Source organism: Sinocyclocheilus rhinocerous, unplaced genomic scaffold (assembly GCF_001515625.1).
Source record: "Sinocyclocheilus rhinocerous isolate Xijiao unplaced genomic scaffold, SAMN03320098_v1.1 scaffold757, whole genome shotgun sequence".
In the NCBI taxonomy this organism is placed as follows: Eukaryota; Metazoa; Chordata; class Actinopteri; order Cypriniformes; family Cyprinidae; genus Sinocyclocheilus; species Sinocyclocheilus rhinocerous.
This window is the reverse complement of record NW_015662957.1, coordinates 2,014,476-2,035,704: the sequence shown is the minus strand read 5'-3', so window position 1 is coordinate 2,035,704 and position 21,229 is coordinate 2,014,476. Positions and strand designations below refer to the sequence as shown.

Below are 21,229 nucleotides of genomic sequence, written 5' to 3'. Positions count from 1 at the left end.
AAATTGCATAAATATTACTGTTTTGATTGTATTTTACCAAATGAATGCAGCCTTAGTGAGCATAAAAGACTTCCGATCGCAAACTTTTGAATGCTTGACCACCATCATCATCATCGTCGTCATCACTTGACTATGTCAGAGCACCATGTCCCATAGCAAATCAAGGGACATGGGTTTAATTCCCAGGTTAAAAAAGTACCTTGAAAGCAAGTCTCTTTGCATATAATCCTAGACATTCATGTAACATTCATGTGCATCAGCACGCTTCAACTTGCGGTGAAGGCAACACCGTACACCGATTAAGAGCGACTTCCATGATAATTTACAGTAATCCAAATGTATCAATATGTGGCGTGTAAAGCGTGTTTACACATGTCCACATGAGTGTTTTGCTGACCCAACCTAACCAGTGATTCACCACACTCCTCCAGACTCATTACATTCAGCGGCACAGTCAGATGAGACGGAAGAGGACTCGAGGAAAGAGATGAGGGACAATGAAGTCCCCTTGTTCCTTTCTCACGGAAGCTCACAGGGTTTGGGTCATTTAGGGGAACTGGAGGGGGTAATAGACAGAAGAGGAGAAGTTGTGGACACTGTACTGTAAGACTTCATGACTAAGGATTTCCCTGTGACTGCTGATTGCTCTCCCTCTCTTTTTCTTTGTGGCTATTGGTCACGAGTGGCGGCGCTGTCAGCCCGCACAGCCTCTAGTATAAGAGCCATGCTTCAACATGAAGGCTCAGTTTTCTGTTAGGACGCCACTGGGGTTTGGACTTATACGGGGATTGTGTTTGTGATGAATAAGACGAGATAATCATTGACCGGCCTTCTTTGTTTGCACTGCCTGTCAACAACTGCATGTAAGGTATGGAGAGTGAATCATTACGAGCTTTGTGTATAATTTGATTTCAACGACGCATAACAAGATTGAATATTCACTTTGTTGGATGCACATATTCAGTGGCTGGGAAATGTGTTTTATTGGAAGTCTCACACTTAACTGAGATCTACTTGGCTTGTCATTGTAGGCCCGTGTTAAGCATGTTTGGTTAACATGGTTGTGTAGCTATTTAAAAGAGATTATAAGTCGATTTGGACTAGCTTTTATTATGATACTCTATTATTGTGGGAGAAATCAGTGGCAGACATCCATAAACCAACCTGGATGGAATCAGTGGATTTTGTGGCATTTTCGGTGCTGATTTTAGAGTAAAAATCTGCAGTTTGGGTTTAAATATAATAAAATGTTATATAGTTATATATTTAATTTTATTTAGAGAGACAAATATTGGCAGTTAAATATTAGCAGTATTAACTAAAATATTCACATCAACTGTAGTCCCTGGAAAGCAGTGCTTTTTTTTTATAGATGAACATAACATGCATGTATTTCCTGTAATGTAGGTGGTTGCTCTAAGATCACTGGATCCATTGGATAGAATGATTTTTGTACCTCACCTCAATGTGCAGAATATCTTTACTCGGTTGCTGGGTCTGTAAATATGAATGCACTATACAAGTTTAATTCTCACAGTTTGGAAAGAAGTTTAATTAGATGTTTCCAGTTTAACCCAGATACCAGATGTACATATAAATAGATATATCCTTGATGCACCTGTTGCCTTGTTACTTTGACCGCTAGAAACAGCACAGCCGCAGCTATCTGCAACATCGTCATCACTCCAGTTCATCCAGCCACAGCCAGAAACCTCTTCATGTTACTCACCGGGCAAAGGATGGCCACTAATACAAATCTCTGTGTCTCTTTTCCAGTTTTTCAGCCCACTCATAAGCAGGCACCCAGTCATGTAGAGAGCAGCGCGTGGAGGACACCCAGATCACTTTCAGCACTTTCTACACAAAGAGGTAATTGTGAGATATTTCTCACAGAGAGAAATGAATAAAGGCACAGAAAGCCATGGAGAATACACTATTCAGTGTGTGCCTGAACGCAGATGGGCCTGTCTGTTAGGAAAACCCATTGGGTCGTTTATACATTTTCCCGTAAGTGTCGTCAAAGTTGGAAGTTGCATTAGGTCGTTATGGGGTTGTGATTTCCTGTTGAACGAGTGAGCAATCAGTGACAAGGGTTGAGTAAATAAAGTGCCCTCTCAGTATAAAATGGTTTATATAAAGAAAATATGCATAAAAGGCATATCTGACATTGTTTTTATATCATACTGGGTATGGCAGAGAACTTAAAACTATTCATGGTCCTTCCAAGTCCATGAAAATCTTTGCACGTGGCTCTCACTGCACGCCACAGCATTTGCGATATTTTTTTTTACAAACTTCTCAATAGCAGCATTGTCCAATAATAATAAACAAATATATTTTCCTTTGCCAGAGCCAAGAGGTCAGACAGTAATTGGCATGGCAAAGACAGCAGAAATGAAGTAGTTTTGTGTTGTTTATGTGTGTTTTGAACATTTTGAAACAAGTCACCCACAGGGCATTGTAGTCACTAGATAAGAGAGAATCTAATCAAGTTAGACTAGATACAGTCAAGTTACACTATATATATATATATATATATATATATTACAGTAAAAACCTGTTCTAGTAAGCAAACATCTGAAATTTATTATGACAGTTGTGTCAGGATTAAGTTGTCTTGCATTGACTAGCAATGACTCACATTTACTTAAAAGTAAGGAAGATCATGCATGTGTCTTGTTCATGTGAAAGCTGGGAAACCTAAAAAGTGTTTGTTCTCTTTTGATATTTATTGAATTGGCATTTTCTTCATTCTTATTGTCAGTCCATGGTTAAATGAAACCGCGTATATCACTTTTGGAATGAGGACAGCAGAATCAGTGACTGTAAAAGCAGAAGTTCGAGTGATGTTTATTTACTTGATTGCGAGAGTTTGAGAGTGAGGTAATCGCTGTGTTGATGGGAGCCCAAGAAGCATGACCACACTGCACATGACACAAGCATCATTTGGGGATTTTTTTTTTTCTTGAAATCATGGGACCCCAGATGATATTTAGTGATTTAATTGAAGTCCTCAACACTGTTTAAAAGATTTCTCAGTCATCTTTGTAATTTATCGTACAATATTTATAAACAAAGCGATGCACAATATATCGGTACCATATCATTTATCATATTGAATACCATATCATTTATCATATTTATCACATTCGTTCATCTTCGTAACACAAATTAAGATATTTTTGATGAAATTCGAGAGCTTTCTGACCCTGCACAGACAGCAGCAGAACTACCATGTTCAAGGCCCAGAAAGGTAGTAAGAACATCTTTAAAATAGTCCATGTGACATCAGTGGTTCAACCATTTTTCGACAGTTTTTAACATGGTTTCAACAATTTTATGAAGTTACGAGAATACTTTTTGTGCGCAAACAAAACACAAATAACAACGACAATTTCTTCTCTTCTGTGTCAGTCTTCGACACGTGTTCACGACAGTTCCACGATGCATACATGTACATTCCTCTGCTTGAAAACAAGCCGCAGCACATCCTCTACGTTCTACGTCAGAACACCGGCTCCTGCATTAGCAGCACCACGCGTCATTATTTTTGTTTTCTTTGTGCACAAAAAGTATTGTATTAGCTTCATAAAATTACAGTTGAACCATACGTACATACGTACCTGTCTATGCAGGGTCAGAAAGCTCTTGGATTTCATCAAAAATATATTTTAATTTGTGTTCCGAAGATGAATGAAGTTCTTAAAGGGTTAGTTTACCCAAAAATGAAAATTCTGTCATTAATTACTCACCCTCATGTCGTTCCAAACCGGTAAGACCTTCGTTCATCTTCGGAACACAAATTAAGATATTTTTGATGAAATCTGAGAGCTCTCTGACTCTCCATAGACAGCAAGGATACTACCACGATCAAGGCACAGAAACGTAGAAAGGACATTGGTAAAATAGTCCATGTGACATCAGGGGTTCAACTGTAAGTTTACAAAGCAAGTTTACATAGTAAGTTTACCGATTTCGGCCATTTTGGAGAGTACCCCAGAACGTAATCAACATAATCAGCGTTGTTTACGTTCAGTAGAAAGCTTGTGCATGCTGAACGTATACAACGCTGATTACGTTCAGCGAAAGCGCACGCATGCTGAGCGTAAACAACGCTGATTATGTTGATTACGTTCTGGGGTACTCTCCAAAATGGCGGAAGACGGTACCTTGGGGAGAAGTATTGTTGAATAAATTGTAATATAAAAGTAACTGCAAATTTTTATCTCACAATTGTGACTTTTCTTGCAATTCTGAGAAAAAAAGCTTGTTTTCACCATGGAATAAAAAATGAAATGGTATAGAGTTTATATATTGCCATCCTGCTAAAAAATAAACTTCCATATAATGCCTAAATTCATTTGCAGCTCGTAAACTCACTGCCATTTTTACTGTTTTATTTTTAATTTATTTCAACAATACCATAAACTTTTAATATCTGCCATTTGTCGTTATCAGCTGCAGTTGAATTCCTTGTAATGTTTGTCACCTGGTTTGTACCAAATCAAAACCCAAATAAGAGCAGCTCTTCCTAGAACTGACACTCTTGCTTATCTTGAGGCAAAAGAGGAAGGAAAAGGGTGCTGTGAAGACACTGCCAGAAGGTTCATCATCCTACTTGAGAACTGTCCTTCCCTTGCCCATCCCACCGAATGTTATCCCAGCGACTGTTAATCCCATGTGCGAGTGTGAATCCTTAGACCATGCCAGATAAGTTGGCCAGAGTATGGAAAGTTCACTGTGTGCTGCAGAGACATAGAATTTACACACCGGCAGTCTGTTCCCCCGAGGGAACAGGGTGTCTCTGCAAACAGGAACAGAAAGTGTGAGTGTTATTTTTGGTTCCGCTTGCCTCACTGCCTTGCTAGACAGGGTGGGTGGTAAAGGGTGGGCAGCATAATATGGTTCTTTGCAAGACCCCTGTCCACTCATCCTGTGCAGGTTACTGCAGTTTCCAAAACTCCACCGAAACCCAAGAGTTATATTCATATTTGCATATAAGCAGTTACTCACTAAATTAGTGAACGAGCTCATATCTGATATTGCAGACTTGGCCTCTGAATGAGGCATACTGATCAATTGTTTCCTCTGCTAGCTTCTTTGGCTAATGCTAGTTGCATTGTAGGAAGTGGTTTTAGTTTTTGTAAACTGTACTAACTCTGTTACAATCTAGTAGCAGTTAATTGGCTGTCATTAATTACTCACCCTCATGTCGTTCCAAACCGGTAAGACCTTCGTTCATCTTCGGAACACAAATTAAGATATTTTTGATGAAATCTGAGAGCTCTCTGACTCTCCATAGACAGCAAGGATACTACCACGATCAAGGCACAGAAACGTAGAAAGGACATTGGTAAAATAGTCCATGTGACATCAGGGGTTCAACTGTAAGTTTACAAAGCAAGTTTACATAGTAAGTTTACCGATTTCGGCCATTTTGGAGAGTACCCCAGAACGTAATCAACATAATCAGCGTTGTTTACGTTCAGTAGAAAGCTTGTGCATGCTGAACGTATACAACGCTGATTACGTTCAGCGAAAGCGCACGCATGCTGAGCGTAAACAACGCTGATTATGTTGATTACGTTCTGGGGTACTCTCCAAAATGGCGGAAGACGGTACCTTGGGGAGAAGTATTGTTGAATAAATTGTAATATAAAAGTAACTGCAAATTTTTATCTCACAATTGTGACTTTTCTTGCAATTCTGAGAAAAAAAGCTTGTTTTCACCATGGAATAAAAAATGAAATGGTATAGAGTTTATATATTGCCATCCTGCTAAAAAATAAACTTCCATATAATGCCTAAATTCATTTGCAGCTCGTAAACTCACTGCCATTTTTACTGTTTTATTTTTAATTTATTTCAACAATACCATAAACTTTTAATATCTGCCATTTGTCGTTATCAGCTGCAGTTGAATTCCTTGTAATGTTTGTCACCTGGTTTGTACCAAATCAAAACCCAAATAAGAGCAGCTCTTCCTAGAACTGACACTCTTGCTTATCTTGAGGCAAAAGAGGAAGGAAAAGGGTGCTGTGAAGACACTGCCAGAAGGTTCATCATCCTACTTGAGAACTGTCCTTCCCTTGCCCATCCCACCGAATGTTATCCCAGCGACTGTTAATCCCATGTGCGAGTGTGAATCCTTAGACCATGCCAGATAAGTTGGCCAGAGTATGGAAAGTTCACTGTGTGCTGCAGAGACATAGAATTTACACACCGGCAGTCTGTTCCCCCGAGGGAACAGGGTGTCTCTGCAAACAGGAACAGAAAGTGTGAGTGTTATTTTTGGTTCCGCTTGCCTCACTGCCTTGCTAGACAGGGTGGGTGGTAAAGGGTGGGCAGCATAATATGGTTCTTTGCAAGACCCCTGTCCACTCATCCTGTGCAGGTTACTGCAGTTTCCAAAACTCCACCGAAACCCAAGAGTTATATTCATATTTGCATATAAGCAGTTACTCACTAAATTAGTGAACGAGCTCATATCTGATATTGCAGACTTGGCCTCTGAATGAGGCATACTGATCAATTGTTTCCTCTGCTAGCTTCTTTGGCTAATGCTAGTTGCATTGTAGGAAGTGGTTTTAGTTTTTGTAAACTGTACTAACTCTGTTACAATCTAGTAGCAGTTAATTGGCGAATTTTGACCCATGGGGTGTATTAGTGTATTAGTAGTCAGATTTGCACGTTTCCTGGAATAGTTGTGTTTAGGATATTTGTTGGGGTATTGGCCTGGTGGTTAGTGCATGTGCTCTGGCACATTGCACAATGGTGCTCGTGCAGGCAGTGTGAGTTTGAGTACTTGTAATTTCCTGATTCTGTACCCACCCTGTTGTTTCTTTCTCCTTTATCATCGTCTTTGTGAATTAAGGAAGACATGCATGTACTTTTCAACTATGCAAATAAATATTTGCAGTCACAGCTTCTAAATGGCTGGAATAACATGTGAAAATCTCAGAATACAACAATATGGACTATTTCTGTCTGCTTGGCATATATGTTCAATGGCCTCAATAATTTTGAAAGTAAAGTAATATTTTTAAAATATCATTTCATTTTCCAGAAAACACATTTATTTCATATTATTTCATTTTTTATTTAATATAGCATTGTATTATTTACAAAAATGTAATACAATTTATTAGGTTTTTAATTTGCAATAATACATAGAAATTCTGTCATATTTCTGTCATATAATTTACGTTTACTTAATTTACTAAATAGATACTGTTACATAGTACATACCTTTACATTTACTTTTACATAGTTTTACATATAAAAGACGACACGCAAGTATAATAGTATATTGAATGCTGTAAGGCTTTGTAAGTATGCACGTGTGTTTTTATGTGTGTATAAACTCTGTGGCCCACTTTTTCTATTTTTCTTCATCCTTTGATGTAGAGATGCCATGAATTCAGTGGCTACTGTGACAATAGGGCACTTTGATAACTGGCTTTGTTTGGATGCGTCTCCATCATGGCAGTGTATGCCTGGCATTCGCCGATGGGCGGTGTGGGAGAGCAACGGCACAGGAGGAGGTGGCGTACGCACAGAGCAGCGTCAGTATATGCCGAGTAAATACGTCACTGTGTACAGGGCTGAGACTCAAATCCTCTGTTGATACAATAGTGATAGAAGAATGCCCAACTCTGACTGTTCAGTGGACTTCTGAGAAATAGCCATGCTATCAGTTTCTTCACTGAAAGAGCTGAGAAATGTTTACCAGTTATTTGACCAGTTACTCATTAGTGGTGTTTGCTAAAGCTATTGCTCATATTTAAAACCAAAGTTACAAATTCCTATCCCAATTAAGAAGTAGAGATGACTATATGTAAGCCATTGATAGTCTGATTCCATTAGGGATGTGCAATATGCTGGTACCATATCAGTTACTGGCTGATATAAGAGATATTGATATTAGAGATATTAGAGATAAGTTACTGGCTTTGGTCAGTATTTAATATTTAATTAGCTAATTTTCCCAATTTTTACATTTATATTAATACATAAACACTGTTAAATGTACTCTTTAGCAGGATCTCAAAATGAATATTTTTCATACTGTACATTATAATGTTATGATGCCTAAGTCCCCTATTAGCATTTAATATATGACTTTATTATAGACCATAACAAAAATAATTATCACCATTTCTGTACTATTAGAGAGTAAATGTGTAAATACTGTGGCTCTGTGACACTATCAAAACATTGCTCGGTTTGTTTGAGAATCCCAATCAGGGATGCGTTTCCCAAAAGCATTGTAAGCTAACTATGGTTGCAAGTTTCATTGAACTCTATTGGTTACAACGGAACTTGCAACCATAGTTGCTTTTGGGAAACGTACCCCAGCCTGACACAACAACACTGACTCAGTATGAGTTTGGAGGCGGGACTAGCTGTCTGACCAATGACAGATTGCTTAGATTGTTTTTCCAAAAAGTCAGACTTGCAGTTGAGTGTTTTCCACACTCTTAAGGTGCGGTCACATTAGTGAAATTTTAATAAAATTCCTCAGGCAAAAAACAATATCCATTGTCAATCAATGCAGCGAATATGTGTGACTAACTTGAACCTGTTGCAAAATATGTGTGGGAAAAGAAAATTCCTGATCATTCAAATGAAAATTCACCAAACAACAGTAAATGTGACCACACCTTTACACGAGTCATATCTATAAACCAGAATATTTTAGTACATCTGTACATAGCTGAGTTAAAGCTGCTCTGTACCTGCTCAAAATTCAGCATAAAGATGCAATGCTGGATAAAAGCCAGAGTAGACCTAAATTATGCCTGCTCTGACCCACCTCAGCCCCTATTATCAAAACACACAATTGTGATAAATCCAAAGGTCTGTCATGAAACTCTAGATGGCGCAGTTCGATACGTTCAAATCAATCTGACATAATGGCATCCTTATTCACATGGCACAGATGATTGGTTATTTTCATATCAGCAGCCAATGAGCTTGCTGCTTAACATTCAAATACCCGGCTAGTGCTGGTTGTAGCAGTTGCAGCGCAAACACTCCACCTTCCCCAGCTCCACCTGTATAGGTCTACTATGGGGTGATTTCATGCATATTATTATGGGGGTTATTTAATATATGTTATATGTGCAGCAGCAGTTTTTCTTACATGCTCATAGCAGCATGTCTGTGTATGTTTTGGCAGTAGCAGGCCTCAGTGCTTGCTCTGCCACAGCAGCAGCAGCAGATCTATTCCACCAAGATCAAACACATTAACATTGTCATGTATATTAATATGCTGAACTCTCTGAGAAGACAGAACTGTGACAGAACTGTGTCAATACATTTATGCCACCTCTGAGCAGCATTCAAGAGCTTCTGTGCCATCTTTGCAGTGAAAATTTGGCATTAAAGTGTTTTTAGAAAAATAATAATGTAGCTCTGGTGCCACATCCATATCTTATCTTGCCTCATTAAGTTTAAAATCAAATACCAGCAGGTTATCAACCACCCCGGTGGCCCGGTTCTGTTGCACATCAGTCCATCTGTTTGCGAGACAGCTCCGCTCTCCTGGAACTGAGTCAACCTCTGGCAACTGCCCTGGTGACAAAGCCTAAAAGTGTTCACTGACCAGTGTGAACCACAAAGCTTGTAGTGTGCGTGCCCCCCTCCACCGCTGAAATGTACACTGTGGGCTAAATACTGCTTCAGTGCCATCTCAATAGGAGCTGCTTTGCTTATTGTACCTCTAGTACAATAAGCTTTTCTCCATAGGCGGCACAGTCCCTTTCCACAGAATAGTTTGTGATGTGGTTCTACTGAGATGCACCAGACAGGCCTCAGATGGCTTTATCTTACATAGCGTGCATACTCAGCACCCCATCTTTTTCAAAAAGTACACTTAAATTCCAGTTCCGTTTTGTATCTTAACAGCAATGTCTCCAATAACAGCAAAGTCATGCTTGTTTGCATATTGGTCTTCTGTAGCACCCCAAAAAGAGGAACTCCTTCACTTAGGGACTCCCCAGGACCGCAGAAGAAACAGGGTGTGGGCCTTTCTGTTTTGTGGGGTGAGGAGGTTTTGGAGGCATTTCCAAATTGAAAAGGCTACTCACATGAGCTTCAATAGAAAAGAAAAACACCACCTGACCCTCGCATGACTTCCCCCATCACACTCATCGTTACTTCTGAGAATGTATTTATTTAGAGCTATCAGTCTTCTTGTAGAATGGAGCACAGATCTAATGAAAAATGCCATAGGCTGTTGATAATCTTATGGGCAATTTTAGGACATCCAAATGACTAAAATTGTGAATGCATCATTTGGTGGTTAAATATCAAATTTGAATATAATATTACATGCCTAAAATTCTCTAAATGTTTTTTGGGTTACCACCATATATTTTTATGTTTTTATCTATTTTAAAATGTAATTTATTCATTTTTTGCAAAGCAGAATTTTCGGAAATCTTTCTAATATGCTGATTTGGTGCTCGAAACATTTCTTATTGCTATCAGTGTTGAAAAATCTTTGATGATGGAAACTGCTTTTTTCAGGATTTTTGATGAATAGAAAGTGCAAAAACCCACATTTGTTAGAAATCCATTTACTTCATATTCACTTCCTCTAACCATTTCCTTTGCAGACACCCCACCACTCTTCGGGCTGGACTGCACGGTGACAGCAGCCCGCCCCCCGCGTCCCCCAGCCATGTCGTCACGCATTGGCCTGCGCCTGCAGCTCATGCGGGACCAAATGCAGCAGGAGGAGCAGCGGGAGCGGCAGCAGCAACAGGCAGCATCCATGCATTACATGCAGCATCACATGCCAGGCCCACCAGCACCTTCGCCAGCCATCAGCGCACCAACACACTTTCAGTCACCCATGCAGGTGCCTGTTGAAGTGTTAAAGGTAGGCATATCCATCAGCGTATGTGACCGTATCTCACATTTACATTTATGCATTTAGCAGATACTTTTATCCAAAACAAGTTTGAAAAACGGGGAAGAAAAGCAATTAATCAAAGAGCCAACAATAATGCCAGGTCGTGTGACCACATTAACCAGTATGACTCATCCATCGAAACCTGTCATGAGTGCAAGAGATTTTCTATTTTTGTGGAAATACTTTGCCAAGACTGATTATTAGTGGGATGTGCCCTCTCCCTAATATCTTGCCAAATTCCCTCTAATCATCGTGCGGTTCTCTGTTCCGGGGTATGAATGAGCTTCCCCATGAGACCCTAATCTTGCCTTCCATTAGGTAGTCTAGCGCTCTGGCCACCCTAGTGGTCCCAACAGGGTGAATGGGTTTTAAGGAGTGCACGAAGACCAAATTAGGCAAGATTAGGTCCTCCGGTAATCTCCTCTCATGTTGCGGTGAAAGAGTAGTGGGCAAAGTCCAGAAGTCAGTGGGTCATGCAGGACTGACTACGGCTTTAGTGTGCTGGATTACATTTCAACTAAGATCAAAAACAAAGCAAGGAATATTTGTAGAAGAATGCGGTGGAACGGCAGCCAGGTAAGAGGAAAAAGACAGAAAAGAGGGGCCTGTGTTACATAACTTATTTAGAGATAACACACAGGAAGACATTCTTACAGGTGACATGCTTCTGTATGATTCTGTCGTTGTTTTCCTGGATTGTTATCAGTTAGTTTAAAGAAAGCAATTCTGTCCTCAGCGTGCAGATGTGGAATTTTGAGTTTGGGTGTGTGTGATGTTATGAAACTTTGTATTGCACCTACATAAAGTTTTTTTTAGATTTTTTTTTTTCTTTCATTCTGATTTCAAAGCCTGACAAAAAGCCCCACCGTTTTTTTTTGGAACTGTAAAGCTTCTTGTGCTCCTTTGAATAGACAGAAAAAGTCTCTGTTCTCAATCAAGTTACTTGCTCAACAACTTTGTTTGTGTAACCAGAAACATTGTTAAGGTTTGTTCAACTTCCTCCAAAACAGTAATCTCTGACAAATTAACTGAATCATTCAAACTGAACTTCAGATTTAGGAAGTGTTGTTGACATTAGAGAAAGAGACGGACAATCATTTTGACTGGCATTTTGTATCGATATTTAGAATTTTCAACTTAATTGTATCAGTTCATAAAAAACGGTAAAAGTAATACTAATATAATTAATAATAATAAATAGAATGCATATTGTGATGTTATTGTTATCCTTTAAGATAATTTATTTGTGTTAAAAAGCAGAAATTAAGCCAGAAGCAAAGATGTTATTAAAAGAAGTCTCACCAAGGATGCATTTATTTGATCAAAAATGTGTGAAATATTAATACAATTTAAAATAACTGTTTTCTATTTTAAATATGTTTATTCTGTTTTAAAATGTAATTTATTCTTGTGATGGTACTGCTGAATCCTTCAGAAATCATTCTAATATGCTTATTTGGTGCTTAAGAAACTTTTCTTGGTAAAACAGTTAAGCTGCTTAATATTTTTTGTGGAAACCATGATACATTTTTTCAGGATTCTTTGTTTAGAAAGTTCAAAATAACATTTATTTGAAATAGAAATCTTGAGTATAGCATAAATGTCTTTACTGATCAATTCACTGCATCCTTGCTGAAAAACTTATTAATCTTACTGACCCCAAATGTATTAATGGTAGTGATTAATTTCATTTCAATTGAAATAATATATGTATAGCTACACTGTTATGTTTCTTGAGTGTAAATGGCAATAAATTGTGCCACTAGCATGTTGTTGCTGCCCTCCCATGCAGCCAACCATGTGTCACCTCAGGATTAAGCAACAGCAGCTCCTGTTTCACACAGTGCCGTATAATTTAACTGGACATTTACCCCCACCGTTCCTAGATTGAATAAAAGTATGTAATGAAGGGCTCCATGTGAGATGAACTTCTAACCACAACTAACCTTCTGTAATTTCACCTCTGAGAGTTTAGAGCAACTGGCCCTGCCTGAAATGCCTTTACATAGCATTCATAGAGGGGTTTAACACCAGGGGAAAGTCCTCCCAGACAGTATCCCCACTTTACAGCTTGTGTGTGTAAATTGGAGTCCTGTATCCTTCACTGAAACTGCCCATAAAAGTTTTACTTGCTCCAACATATGTGTTAATCTTAAAGGGAAAGTGCTCGGACTGGGATTGAATAATTTGGGAGCTAAAGTGTAAACTAAAGGCTTTCATCCACTAATCCTGAGGCTTGTTTTCATTCAGGAATGTGGTATTATGGCTAATATTTTCCATCGACATACAGACACCATTTTGTTGATATGCATGCTTGCTAAAATGTGAGCACAGTCATGCATACGTGCACAGGGCAATATGTTGTTTTATTAACACTTAAATCCATTTTTCTTTTCATCAGTGCACATTTTGTCAAATGTCAGTTTTGTGTCCTGAATCACTCGGTTAAAGTCAGTCTGGCTTTGAAGTGAAAGAATGAGGCCAGTCCGGTCAGACGTAACTCGTAACCATTCTGAAACTCCATCTGCAGGTGCCTGTGTGATTCAGTGAACTTCTGGAGGCTCTTTCTGGCACCTGTGTTTCCCGTACATGCCTAGATTTAAACCCCACAGTTACATAACAATCTATAACGCTGGCTGAGCCTGGAGGCTTTGGCTTGATTTTATTTGTAATGTGTAATGGTGACAGTAAAAACACTGTTCTTTCCACTGAAAGAGTAAATCATGAGACATGATGGTGCCAGGTGGTGCACACTTTTTCTTTTTAAACTTCTGTGTTTAATACTCAGTGTGTGGGTTTAGAAAATGCAAGTCATTGCATTCTTACAGTTTTTATATCAGTCAAAATATGTTTCCACTACCATTCAAAAATTTGGAGTCCGTATAATCTTTTCATTTTTTATGAAAAAATAAAAAAGTCTCTTATGCTCACCCAAGGCTGCATTTGTTTGATCAAAAATACAGTAAAACAGCAATATTGTGGAATATTATTACAATTTATAAGAACTCTATTTAACATATTTTAAAATGTAATTTATTCTTGTGAAAACTGCTTATAATATATAATTATATTATATTATATTATATTATTATGTTTACAGGTGCAGACCCATCTTGAGAACCCTACAGACTACCATATTCGACAGTCTCAGCGGCAGCAGGTCAAGGAGTACCTGTCCACCACATACGCCAGCAAGCAGGCTGTACATGCGGTCACAAGCTTGGTACAGCCCTCTCCTCCCACCATGCCCCAGGGTCAGACAGGAACCGTCCCACCATCCATGCCCTCTCCCTGCATGCGCACTGAGCAGCTCATGACCTCTGCTGGGAACAGCGCACCCAACAGTCCCATGTCCATGCTCAACATCGGCTCCAGCCATGAGAATGAGGTAGTTCAGCGTTTCTTCATTTTCACACGGTTGTGGTTGTAATCATGTCTAGGCATGTTTGATATGAACACTTTTCCCATAACATGTCCTTACATTCATCATGATTCAGTTTGTTGATGTTTAATTTACAGTTAGTATATCTTTTGCAGTTTTATACTTAGCACCATGGTTCCTCTTTGAGTTCACAGAAATCTAACGTTTAGTAAATGACAAAGTCTTGCTCATCTCTCATACAACATGCTGTTCATGATTCATGCTTTTTTCGTGGGTGTTATTTGCTCAAGTGCACACAAAGGTCAGGGTGTTAACTAACTTAACTTCATTGTCATTGGAGTTTAAGTGGCCAATTATGGCCGTGGAGGTATAATTTAAGATTAAAGAGTGACAGGGAACCTTAGGCAAGACGGCCCTTTGGAACAGAGCAGACTTTGGTCCTTCCTTCCTTCCTTCCTCTGCTCCCAATGCCACCAAATCATATGGGATCCTAAGTGAATGTGTGCTTGTGGCATACTAACGACCTTTGTGAGCTAAACTACACAAGGATAATGTCTGTAGGGCTGTTAAGAGGAATACATCTTTCACTGGTATTTTCTAGAAAAATTTTCCTTTGGATATTGTCTTATTTTGAAGAATTTATAGAGAAAATCTTTAGAAATCAAAAGAAACGTGTACATACTATGTAGAATGCAAATGTACAAGGTGTCTAAAATTCTCCTTATGGGTTTGTTTTTGACAAGATGGATGAGGTTATTGATGACATCATCAGCCTGCAGTCCAGTTATGATGACATCCAGGCTTATATTGACCCCGTGGTCCAGATGCCAAACACAGTAAGTAACTGCTTCACTCAGTTCAGGCCTTTTAGCCATTGACATTACCGCCTGTGACTAATACAGATCGCTGAATCCCATGAGGTAAGTAGAAAATTGAGTGAATAATTCCTGTTTATGATGTACAGGCTGCGTCTTATTGCCGCACTGTTATATGACCGTCTATTTTTGAAACCCCCACAACCTTGTATATTAACAATGGAGGAATTATACTGGATCCATTTGTTGTGCTGCTTTTTATCAGGGTTATAGGGATGAAAAGCATCTTTGTCTGATTACCAAAAGTCACGTCTAATTATAGCAAAGCACCGTCTCAGAAAAATGATGCAACTGTTTTTCTCTCATGCGACCTCAAAATGACTTATTTTCTGTTAGACTCATCGAGAACTTTGCCAGCTGAATTTTCTGCGCTCGATATATTGGATAACCGATATTAGGACCTTGCCAGCTTCCTTCAGCATGGTTTTAAGTATTTTAAGTGTTTAATTGACTTAAAATTGTGGCCTGATTCACTCAAGGAAAGACTTGGGAATCAGGAAAGTGGGAGCACTGTGCTTTGTATTTAAAGTAACTGCCCGACATTAACAATTAAGCTGCTCTCAGTTAGAGTTCAACTTGTTTACAAGGCATTTCGTGAAGGTGGGAAAGCAGGGGGGAGGTTTGGGAGAGAGAGAGGGCTGGAGAGGGGAGGCTGAAAGTCCAGAAAGGGGAAAGTTCAGTGTTTAGTTGTTAAGGGAAAGTAGAAGAGAGAAGGTCCTGGTGCAGCTCAGGTTAATCTCTCCGGGGAGGTCGAGGGTGAACGGCAAGGGTGTGCAGCTATGAGAGATTCAGAGGCCAATATGAAAGACACAAATAAAACTTATGCCATCGTAGAGGTTATCAATGGAGAGAAGATTCAGCTGGTAAGGCCCATCACTCTCCTTCTTTCAGGCTGATATTGGGTAGGAAGTGAGGTGGGAGGGGGTTGTTTAGTCTTGCATTCTGTGCGTTGTATTCCTGGAAACTAGAGCGACTAGAAAGAAAGAGCACATGCCTTGGGCACTTTAAGGACACCGGTAACCTTGCCACACACATTTAGCCGTAGGCTTGTAGCATGCATTGCTCGTTGGCTCGTTGTTTATGGCTGTTGTTTATGTGGACCTGCAGGAGAGCAACTGAGTACAACTGTTTCAACTCTTAAAGGCATAGTTCACTCATAAATGAAAATTCTGTCATCATTTACTCACCCAAATGGCATTCCAAGCCTGTCCACACAATGGAAGTCAGCGGGGTTCAAAGTTGTTTTGGAACCCACTGATTTTCATTGTATAGAAAAAAAGTATGTCTGTTGTCTTCAAATTATGTGTTCCACAAAAGGAAGACAAGTAATTGATTATATAATTTTCATTTATTAGATAGCATAGGTCCTTGTTGTTGTTGTTATATATTTCAACTAGATTGCCTTTTTTAATAGTATTGATTTTACAGTATGGAGTGGGTGCATCCAATTGATCAGCGTTCTTGGGGATCGTTTTCCATTATAATGATTGATCTTTGGTTCCAGACTCTCTGATTTGGTCTCCTGCATATAGGAATCATCATGCATAAGTAAATGTTGCTGTTGTTTTGCCAGAAACATATTTACCTGAATTAGTCCTGTATGTTGCCATTTTTCCCTACCAACTTTTCTGTATGCAAAGGTTTTCATTGATAAATGGCCTTATTAAGCTTATCCACAGAACAATTAAATCCCCAATCCTCGTGGATTTGTAATACGGCCATTAAAAAATGCAAATGGTAACGAATAATCTCAGATTCTATGTATATAAGAAACATCGGCCACTTTGCTCAAAATTTAATGTGCAAACTATATTTTTTCAGAGGGACATTAGGGATTTTAAAGGTCAGAAGAGACATGGGGGTTCAGACTCCTAATGAGGCTGCAAAGGCCGCCCGCCTCTGACCCTTTTGACCATGTCACTCCTTTGATCACTGTTTCTTTGATCAGTGATTAAAGCCTCTAGAGATGGAATTCCCAAAACCAATAGGGCGTCAGACACTTTGCATTGTGCATACACGTATTTTGAATCATCACCATTGTTTGTCGGGAAGCGGCGTTCACACGTTCACACCCTCTCTTATACACTTTCCTCTTTGTTTATCACATTTGAAATGCTTAAAGAGTTTTCTGTTTTCTCAATGTGTCAGTACGGCCTGCTTCACTGAAGTATTGAAAAACACAAGGTGTACGGTGATGACAGACATGCATTTGACCAGAAATAACGGCTTCACTTTGCATAACAGGCTTCCCTCTCAGACTTTTTACTGTTGATTTGTGTTTGTTTGGATTCGTGCTTCACAGTAGCCTCTGTGATAAGGTATCTGAGCTGCCACGGCTCATTAGGAGCTCAGAGCCAGCTTGCTTACAATTATACTAAGACACTAAGATGGAATAAAAGATACAACTGGTATAAAACCATAAAGACTTAGATAAGAAAGAACATAGTCAATCATTTCTCTCACCCAGAAGCAATAGCCGAGTGTGATATTTTTTGTGTTTTATCTCCGGTATCTCTAGCGTTTATGGCTTTGCTTTAGAGATAAGCGGAGTGTTTATTGAGAATCTAGTGATTGTGATGATTTACCAGGGTTACACTGAATATAGCTTCATAAAAATGCCATTTGCAAGACAAACTAGTTGTATCTTGTCCAGCAATGAAAGCAGTTTGGATTGCAGTAAGGACATGCAGCAGTAGTCTTCTAATACGGAGTAATTTGTTGGTCTGAATAGTGGAAAATTCACTGTGCTCATGATGTTGTTATGTAATGCCAAGAAAATTTTGTCTTTGTAACATTAAATGCTGTTGTTGTCTTCCAACTCACCAAGACTCACGTATATCTCTTTTGTGCACTATAGCTTCCACTGTCCAGCAGCCATTTGGATGTGTACATGGGGCCAGGTATGTCCGGATCAGCTATCGCGATGACCAGCAACTCCTGCCCTGCCAACCTGGCCATCAAGAGAGAGCTGTCAGGTAGAGTCATACAAACCGGAGTACTGCTGCACATACAAACACTATTTAAATGCATCTTATCTTTATTAATGGTATATAACATGAAAAACACATTTAGAGTATCTAAATGTTTACTTGCTACTGTATACCCGTTAACAGTGTTTGTATTTTAAGTGATATGACTGACATGAATTATGGGAAGCAAACCTGACATCAGTGTCACAAGGAAAATTGCTGAGAAAGTTAGATCATACTTAAAAATTTCAGTGTTGTTTTTATGGTTTATATCTAGAGAAACCGTATGCACAGTTTTATTATAATGTGTTGACATACTAACCTAATAAAAACAACAGAAAATTGAGCAGAGCCTACTGTAAACAACATTGCTTTACAATTGTAAGACATGAGAGAAACATTATTACATAACTCTGCTGGATAAAATTTAAGCAAAGTTTCACCGTTCCAAGGAAATGTCCCTGATTGTCACTATTACAAAAGATCAGAAATTTAGCATTTGCATGTATTGCAAAACATGTTGATCATATTAGTTGATTGACAGTACTGCCTTTTGTTTTTGGCAAGATGCTGAAGCTCGTGCAGTGGCTAAAGAGAGGCAGAAGAAAGACAACCATAACCTGAGTGAGTATGCGCTTTCCCCCCTCATTTCTTTCAGTTTATAACCGTTCACAGTTTAAAGTACACTTGCTCTGCTAGTGCCTTGCCATTGACACCCCCTGTCACCACCACCTCCGGGCAAATTTAGCTGACAGTGCACTACACTTTGGTCTATCGTTAACTCGGACAGATCCTGCTGCCGTGACATTAAAATGTAATTGCCTGTGACATTTCACAAGTATTGGAGTTGTACAATAAGACAGTAATTCTGCAAAGCTTTGCTAAGCTTGGCCTGTTCCCAAATACTTTGGGTTAAGATGGTATATAGTGCCATATCTTGAGCATCATAAACAATTTACACGCAGAGACAGTACGGGCTACCTCATTTCCCATCATTATTGAAAGATTGAGTCAGAAAACAAATTAAAAAAAACATAATGGTCAAGGTCAGACAAATAGGAAGCAATCATGCTGCAGAATTGAAAGTCTCCTAATACTACTAATCGTTAGTATAACCATACTAACAACCTCTTTTTTTATTCTTTAGTTGAAAAGAGGAGAAGGTTTAACATCAATGATCGAATTAAGGAGCTGGGCACCATGATCCCCAAAGCCAATGACCTGTAAGTTTTTGTTCATTTGAGCAAATAAATGATTTCATTTAATTCTGGCCAGATGTGAATTTTGCAGGACAGTTCTGTTTAGAGACATTCATTGATAAACACTTCACCATCTGGAACATCTTGTGTTCAGGGATGTGCGCTGGAATAAAGGCACTATTCTAAGGGCCTCTGTGGAGTATATTAAACGCATGCAGAAGGACATCCAGAGAACCAGAGATGTGGAGAACAACTTCAGGAGGATGGAGATGGCCAACAAACAGATGTGGCTCCGTATTCAGGTGAACATTCATTCAGCATTTACGTGACAGCCATTATCACAAAATAAAACCTAAGGCTTAAAGCATCCGCTAAGAATAATAGTCTGTTACAGCCTGGAAATCAGTTGACCTAGCAACAAGATGATCATTTAACATGTCTTTTGTGTAAGGCTTTTCTCCTTTTTCTTCTTAGCTCTTTCTATTTTGTTAAGGTGAAGGGTTTCTGAAGCATGCTGCAAACTGCTACTGCAAGCACTAGTCATATATTTTAATGTTGAGCAGCGAGCTCATTGGCTACCGATACAGGAGAGAACCAATCAGCTGTGCCATGTGATGATGTCAATAGGTCAGATTGAGTTAAACCTATCAGACTGCGTCATCTAGAGTTTCATGCCAGAACTCTGTATTTCTTTTGAACTTCCTGGAATAGTATTCATCAGGAAATACTGAAAAAAAAAATATTAAGCAGCACAACTGCTTTCAACATTGATAATAATAAGAAAAGTTTCTTGAGCATTATTAGGGATGCGTAATATTAAAATTCGTGTCGAAAGTGTTAGGCCGTTCATTGCTTTTATGTTATGACCAATAAAATTAAAACACTAAAAATTAAATCAGTCATTTCAAACGCTACAAGTGAATTTAGGCATCATAACATTATAATATGGAGTATGAAAAATAGATTTGCTAAAAAGTATGTTACAGTGTCATTAAGTTATTAGTGATTTGAAAGATTACATTTAAATTAGCGTTAAATAACAGCACAAGTAATCTAAATGTAAAAATAGGGAAAATGGCCATGGAAAAGCAAAAACAAAATATAGAATAGTTTACTACAACCATACACATTTTTGTTACTTTTAAATATTAAAGGGGTCATATGATGCTGCTAAAAAGAACATTATTTTGGGTATTTGGTGTAATGAAACGTGTTTATGCGGTTTAAAGTAAAAAAAACACATTATTTTCCACATACTGTACATTATTGTTTCTCCTCTATGCCCCGCCTTCTGAAACGCGTCGATTTTTACAAAGCTCATCGGTCTGAAAAAGCGAGGTGTGCTCTGATTGGCCAGCTATCCAGTGCGTTGTGATTGGCCGAATACCTCAAGCGTGAGACGGAAATGTTACGCCCCTCACCATACTGTGTTGATGCCGTGTCCCGGCCGGAGCAACGACACAAAAACATGAAAACCCATTACAAACGAGGCATTTGTTGCATCCAGTGGGGACATAATTACGGATTATAATGACTTATACTGTCTTTACGCATTGCATTGCATCGCGCCGCGTAAACATAAAACCATGTCTACATTTGTGATCAGAGAAATGACAAACAACAAGTGCTAACGTTAATCCACACTGCCCAAAACTCGCGTTTGAATCATCAGTGGCAAATCCTTTAAATGAAAACGTACTTACGTGAGTCAGAACTGCCAGCATTTTAGCCTCAAGCGTGAGACGGAAATGTTACGCCCCTCACATACTGTGATGGCGTGTCCCAGCCGGAGCACAAAAACATTAAAACCCATTACAAACGAGGCATTTGTTGCATCCAGTGGGGACAGAATTATTGTTTATTTTTACTTATACTGTTGTTTT

General features: G+C 38.9%; 1 protein-coding gene across 2 annotated transcripts in view; it reads left to right on the top strand.

The window, feature by feature from the left end:
- Positions 1-700: 700 nt before the first annotated feature.
- The window catches only part of LOC107728639 (transcription factor EB-like), a 24,146-nt gene continuing 3,617 nt past the window's right edge, over positions 701-21,229 (top strand). Inside the window, exons 1-9 of one of the 2 annotated variants that reach the window (XM_016538903.1) lie at positions 701-868; positions 1,777-1,869; positions 10,623-10,888; positions 14,022-14,309; positions 15,047-15,139; positions 18,036-18,153; positions 18,724-18,771; positions 19,295-19,370; positions 19,501-19,648. In XM_016538903.1, coding sequence (XP_016394389.1) covers positions 10,688-10,888; positions 14,022-14,309; positions 15,047-15,139; positions 18,036-18,153; positions 18,724-18,771; positions 19,295-19,370; positions 19,501-19,648 — 972 coding nt within the window. In that variant the 5' untranslated portion in view covers positions 701-868; positions 1,777-1,869; positions 10,623-10,687. Of the gene's footprint in view, positions 869-1,776; positions 1,870-10,622; positions 10,889-14,021; positions 14,310-15,046; positions 15,140-18,035; positions 18,154-18,714; positions 18,772-19,294; positions 19,371-19,500; positions 19,649-21,229 lie in introns of both variants that reach the window. The other variant, XM_016538902.1, reaches the window with a different exon arrangement.